Source organism: Mchenga conophoros, linkage group LG3 (genome assembly GCF_057382185.1).
Source record: "Mchenga conophoros isolate Kocher_MC1m ecotype Shallow Benthic linkage group LG3, M_conophoros_male_GT1.1, whole genome shotgun sequence".
NCBI classification, from domain to species: Eukaryota; Metazoa; Chordata; class Actinopteri; order Cichliformes; family Cichlidae; genus Mchenga; species Mchenga conophoros.
The window spans coordinates 47,139,034-47,146,139 of record NC_140528.1 but is presented as its reverse complement, the minus strand read 5'-3'; the positions used below and the strand labels follow the sequence as shown (position 1 = coordinate 47,146,139).

At 36.9% G+C, this 7,106-nt stretch overlaps 1 protein-coding gene across 1 annotated transcript; it reads left to right on the top strand.

Annotated features, from left to right (window-relative positions):
* On the top strand, positions 1–2,817 carry LOC146579050 (low affinity immunoglobulin gamma Fc region receptor III-B-like). Its single transcript, XM_085267889.1, has 6 exons — positions 1–31; positions 233–277; positions 431–691; positions 783–1,028; positions 1,240–1,356; positions 2,792–2,817. Exons 1-6 carry the CDS (start codon positions 1–3, stop codon positions 2,815–2,817), a joined length of 726 nt encoding a protein of 241 aa, XP_085124015.1.
* Positions 2,818–7,106: the final 4,289 nt, after the last annotated feature.

Sequence of the window (7,106 nt, the reverse complement as noted above, 5' to 3'; positions counted from 1 at the left end):
ATGGAGATCAGAGCTCTCTGCATCAGACAGTGTGAGTAGTTGCTCTATTTCTACATCATTATAAAATTTAGGTCATTCATTCTGATTAAAAACATGACAGTTTTATTTCTTATGTTTTAGGTAAGAAAAGTAGGCTATGGTATTTTTATGGACTATGTATAAGATGTAGTAATACTTTAATTTTAGTATATTTAGTAATTATACAGTACTCCACTCTTTTATCTCTCTTCAGTGATTACCATCATGATTCTGTTGTGTGTACTGGATCATAAAGTTGGTGAGTACCAATGGTTTTGCTTGCATTAATACATGTTGCGGATGAAGGAGGAACTTTACTTGTTTTGACCTTTTTATTTGTTCAATGTTTAAGTGCAGTATGCCAGTTTTAGTACTGAAACTCTCAACAGTCTTACTTTTTTCTTTGTTTCAGATGCAGTTTCTCTTCGTGTTGTTCCAAACAGATTGCAGTTCTTTGAATATGAACCAGTGACATTTCACTGTGAAGGAGTCAATTATTGTGAAGTTGTGCATAAAATTAATGGGAAAGTAGAATCATGTAGTAAAGCTAACAAGAGGACACCAACAGGATCATCCTGCTCCATTCAAATTGTTTATACAGACCACAGTGGAGAGTACTGGTATGAGACTGAAGGAGGGACAAGGAGCAACATTATCAACCTCTCTGTCACTGGTAGCCTACTTTTAAAGAAGGACAATATTTTATGATATATTATAATTACATTTAATTTCCTGTATTTAATTGATAAATGCATCTCATTTAGCTGGTCCTGTGATCTTGGAGAGTCCTGCTGTTCCTGTGTTAATGGAAGAAACTGTGACACTGAGCTGCAGAAACCAAATTCCATCCTCCAACTTCAAAGCTGATTTCTACGAAAATGGATATCTCATCCACAGAAGCTCCACAGGAAACATGACCATCCCGAGAGTTTCCAAGTCAGATGAAGGACTTTACAAGTGTGTTATCTCAGGAGCTGGAGAATCACCAGTGAGCTGGCTGAACATCACAGGTGAGACACTGGGATGTTTTAAAATAAGGTTTATTTATAATTGTAATATGAATTAAAGTTGATCCTCTTTATGCAAAGCTGTTGTGTAATGTCTTTATGAAGAAGTTGAAATTAACATTTCATGGTTTACCATTCTTGCCTCATTTAAACCTTTGTTATTTTGCTAACCATCATTCAGATTCTCAAAATTTAAATTACACAACCAATCCAGAGAAACAGGGGAGCCATTCCTCCTCTCCTGCCACACGGATAATTTCCACCATTTTAGTCAGTGCTCTGTTGGTGACAGCGGGCCTGTATCATATTGGCAAAGGCTACTGGAAGAGAGGTAATTATTATTATTATTATTATTATTATTATTATTATTATTATTATTATTATATTAAAAATTAGCCTGTAAGGCAGATACTGTGTCTGATTTTCTTTCCCAAAGGTTTTTTAAATAAAAGTGAAAGCTGTAAGAAATAATAAAACAAAAGAAATACAAATAGAAAGACAGGAGGTATTTTACTGAACAACAATATCACAAAAATACTTCTGTGAAGAAAAGGATTGCATTTGTTTTCTCATGTGATGTTGTCTGTAGCTTTGTTTGACTTTTATGTATTTATTATGTATAGATGCGAGTGATAATTTGAGTTTCCAAAACGTAGACCGTAAATGAAAACCATACAACTATAAATAAATACTATAAATGCAATTTTAAAGCTCTTATTTTAGACACATACTGTATCTCAGACAGCTCAAGATACAGTAGTTACATGTGGCATGAAGTACAACTTCAAACATGCATTCAGTTTTAAAATTCACTTTAAATTGAACCCAATTACTTTTAAATATTAATATTCAGTGAGTAGCAAATCGTTCTACTACAGAAGAAAAAAAAAAGTAGAATACAATTAAGAATTTTACCATTGGACCACCCATAAAACAAAAATATATATGATGTAGAGGTCATCATATATTTAAAAAAAAAGTTAAACATATTAGAACTGAGATATAGGGCATAGAGGATATGTTGTACAGTAAATCTAATACAAATACTGTAGCTTGACTCCACCAGTGTATGAATGTGAGAGTGAATGAATAGTGGCATTGTAAAGCGCTTTGCGTGCCTTGAAAAGCGCTATATAAATCCAGTCCATTATTATTATTATTATTTTCGTACAAAGGCAACATTAAATACAACAAACAGTTATGAATAGCTGATATTCTTGTGACTGATGGAGAGTTATCAGGCAAACAGCAAAAATTCATTTAGAAATGTAAGGTTTTCGTTAGCTCACTGTTCTGTTAGCAGTCTTACAAAATGGGGTGATGTAGGAATGATTTTTTGTAGCCCTCAATATCAGATTTTCCTAAAATTTTAAATCAAGCCTAAGAAACAGATTGAATAACAGACAGAGACCATCATCACCAATGTTGATGTGGTTATTATTCCCATCACCCCCACTGTCCTTCTTCATTACAAGATGAAGAAGCATTTTTGATGTAGTATACCTCCACTGTACTATGATATTAATTGGACATTAAGTGGTTACTACTTTGGGAATTGGGTGGTAATACTTAGAACATTGTTATGTTTTTGTTTCTGCATTGTTGCGCTACTATACCTTCCAATATCTTTGTGCTATTGTGCTAATTATGACTTTACATTGACAAAAAAATTGTCTTAGCTTATCTTATTACTACTTTATTATTAAACTATTGTTAACTTTTTCTATTCTGTTTTATCTTCTACTCTTCTTTTGTGTGTCTTACAGGTTTTCAGAGTGAGAGAGCTGTCTGAAGACATCATCACCTCTGAGTGAGAGCGAAAACAAAGAAGTAACCTGGTTTTATCATATATTGTTTTTGTTATTGTCAACTGGGTTTGATGTACAAGTGTATGGACAGTTATAGCTTTTCTTTAATTAGTCAGATACAACTATTTGCCATTCCTATTTGGTTATAAGTATATATAAAGTTTGAACACAAGCAAAGGCACCTGCCTGAAATACAGACGTTGAAGCTTAGCCAACTTGTTTGATCTTCTTTCTGTTTTTAGACATGTATGAATGCTGTTACACGGAAAGAGCTTTTGCAGCTTTTCACTGAGGTCAACCTCTAATCTAATAAGTGTCACATTACTTTCTTCCAAAACAGATGCACTGAGTTTGTGGTCAGCAATCAAATATAACTGCCATGTTTGATACTGAGAATGACTTTAACTGACTTTAAGTGTGGTCTAGTACCGAAACAAATAAGTGGTGTCTTATTTCATTCTGCAATTTCTCTTCAATAAAGCCAAAGAAATTATGTGAATTTCTACTTTTGTTTGGTCAGACTGTGTGAAAAGCAGAAGTCAGGAGCTGAGTGAGGGAGGAAGTGCTCAACTCCTGTGGGCTTGGCCTCAATAGGTTACAGTAGATTATATTTTGAGAGGCTAAATAAGGTCAGTGACTATATGATTTATTTCAGCAGAATTTCCTCTCCCTATGCCATTAGTTTTACACAATAGGATGTCCAAATTCATGGGCTGCATCCTTCTAAGGCCACATTTGTGGGACGATTACATCACAGTGATGCAACGGAGTTACGAACTTTCCCGTAAGCACGCTGTGTTACTGCGCTACTAAAACCGCGATTTGTTGCGAGAGTGTCTCATGACAATGACGTAAGCGAGTGCGACATTCGCGGCAAAAGCTGTGTGCAGATCAACAATGGATAATATATGGAGTGTGGGAGAGAGTATGAGAGTGCAGCGTTTAAAGCGTGGAAGTACTGACCTTACTTTGAGTTTGATTCCGTAAAAAGTGACCGCTGTTAGTGTCCGCTGTTCACTGCGTGGGAAGAAAACTTCTTTTTACAGCGAAAAAACCCCTTAACTTCCGAGCAAGCACCGAGTACGTTACCACCTAATGGGAAATTCACAGACAAACTCGCGGCTTCTTCCACTGACCGTGGCACACCTGCACCAGGGCAAACCTCCTCCTGCTATACAGGTGAAAATAGAGCAACAGGACCGCTGAGTCTTTGATTTTATTTATTTTCTGCTGTGTTCTACTTCCATTTATTTGAAAGACTGAGTGTAAACACAAAAAATATTTTATTTTATGTGCTGGAATGTGCAGAAAATAGGTTTAAATGTTAAACTCATTTATTCAACTCAGAGAATGTTGCATATAATTAAATTTTTGCTTGATGATTAAAGTTAAAAGATTAAAACTGATAAAACAAGTTAAAAAAAAGGGACCTTTCCATTTGATTACATTTTGTATGATGGATTATGCAGAAAAAGTAGAATTGGGCTGAAAGATCTATCACTTTATCACCTATTCAGGTTGTAAATCGTGTTTTTAAAAAGTAACTAAGTAACTAAATAATTAATTACTTTTGAAAATAAGTAACGGGATTACTTTTTTGGGGGAAGTAATCAGTAATTAGTTACTGTCTGTGACAGGTGAGTTGTTGGATCTCTTCAATTAGCAGAGAGATGACACACGCAAGGACGTGGTCTGTATCCATTTTGCTGATCGGGAGGAGTGATATGGGAAGGTAGTACCCGTCATACGTAGTCCGTGAAGTGCGCGTACTACGAAGCGTGCAGTCGCTGGATTGGGTCACAGCCAGGGAGACAGTGGAGACAGCCTCATGTGGACATTAGAGGAACTGCAGTTTCAGGTCAATTGTCAGTTCTTGAATTTGCCAGTGATAAACAATAATGATGATTTATATATTAAAGCGTTACCAAATGTGAGCGCATCCAATAGTTTCTTTAGATCATCTCTGCAGTCATAGTCAAAGAATCTTTCTGAGTCAAAGCGACTCAGAAAGATTCCTTCTCACAGCCAACATGCATCTCGTCGTGCATAGCAATGGCAGCTCTGCTGCTGCTGGTGGGACTCCCTCGCTGTAGGAAAATCAGAGAAATGATGATAAATACCATAAATGGAAAATACAAACCATTATATAAACCATATACAAAAACCATAAACCAAAATATAAACCATTGATTTTATCATTCATACATTACTGATTACTTCGACGGCTGTAACTTTAGATTTCTATAAGCAGATGCATCCTGTGGAGTTTGAAAAAATGTAAATGTCTGTAAAATTCCAACATAACTCTGTTAAACATCTCTAAAGTACCCACACCATAGCTGGGAATATATTTGTATACATTTCCTGTCATTTGTATCCTTTAAAAATATCAATTATCTGTAGTATATCTTGGTCAAAACAAAAAGGAGTAAATATGTGTAAAACTGTTTACTTGTAGGGTTCGTGGTAATAAGACTGTTTATAATGTCAATGCATCACAGGCAGAATGTGAACATGGGGAACATTACATTACAAGGTGTATTTAATGCAGCATTAGTTTGGTTTGATAGAAAACACAGAAAATATAATTTTTTTAAATGCTATGTTTTCTTTCAGCAGCAAAAATGAGCCAGTGATTTTAATTCTGTAAGCATCACTGACAATAGAGTTTAAGATTAAACATTTATATGACTAACGTTGTTGAAATGTGATTCCAATATTGCATGCAAATTAATTATTTGGTGACGCCTGAGAGAAAGGCCATGTGAAATACAAGTGCGGCAGCACCCCCTGTCACAAAAGGCAGCTGTTACAGTACCCCTTGTAAAATATATTGTAAAAAAAGAAAAAAGAACAAAAAAGCTTTGTTTTAGGGTTAGGGTCTTTTATTATTTTATCTCAGAAATATGTGGCTTTAGATTTAGAAGATGTAATAATAAAATATGTAATAAAGCTCCCTTGTCACAAGGAGTCATTACAGTAGATAACTCCACATGTTTTATTTAGCGGATGCAACATCAAAGGGATTTGCATCTCCTCCTTGAGTTTAAAAAGTTGTAATAAATAAATACAATTCCAGAATAATGGTTACTTTTCTTTAAATAACTCCAAGCATTGTGGATGAATTACATTATACGGGCGTCACCAGTATTCGAAAAGTATCGATATTTGAGAACTTTATACATGTTTTAAAGTTTTTCTTGTTTTGAGTTTCCCTGTCCATAAAGGCCAGCAGACTGAATACAGGTATATCAACATCTGCTGCTGTGAGAAAAAACAAAACAAAACAGGATGGCAGGATGAGATTTTATTAACAAGGGTAGGAAATTATTTATATGAAGTTGCAAGCAGAAAAAAAAGTGCCGAATGGGGGTTATGTTTATATGTTTTTATACTATTATGATAATTTGACCTTACTGAACTTACAGCTCAAAGGAAAACCACATAGATTGTAATTCTGAAGCATCTTCTTCTTTTTTTTTTTTAAAGTCTCTGTCACGATGCGGCATGGCACACCGTGGGGATGTGGGGAAGGAGGAGGACCCAGGCGCGGAGCTCAAAGTTCAAGCAGTGTGTTTATTTACAGAGTGAAAACAACGTAACAATAAATCCCCGTGTTCTCCCAGACTCCCGTGTCGTGTCTCCCGTGAATAGTCCGTGTGCTCTCTGCTCCCGTGTCAGCACCCCCCGGTGCTCGCTGCTCTCCGTGCCTTCCACGCTCTCCCTGCGGGAAACAATAACGGCAGCTGTCAGGACACTCAGAATGGCAGGCATACACTTTCTGACTAAACTTAGACAGGGTGACTAACGTGGAGTCTCATGCAATGATCCCGCGTCGGTGGGAGCTCCAAGACTCTCCTAAGTAGCTCCCCCGACGAGGCCTGATCAGCAGCAGGTGTGTGGCTTCGGGTGTGGCCAGTCCCCTTGCAGGGCCACACCCTCCAGGCCTGACGCCGCCTATAAACAAGTGCTCAGCCACCCACACACACATACACACTAGCACAGGGAAGGGGGAGCAACACCAAAATACACAACAACAATAATAATAATAATAATAATAATAATAATAATAATAATAATATAATACATGACTGCTCAGGGATCCTGGGTCGCCCAGTCCCAGGACCCTGACAGTACCCCCCCTCTAAGGGTCGGCTCCCGACGACCCCAAAACCAAAACAAAAAAACAGCACAACCAACCCAGGGCGGGCGGCTGGGGGAACCAGGACGGAGGGCCAGAACCAAAACAAGCAAAACAAAACCACAAACCGAC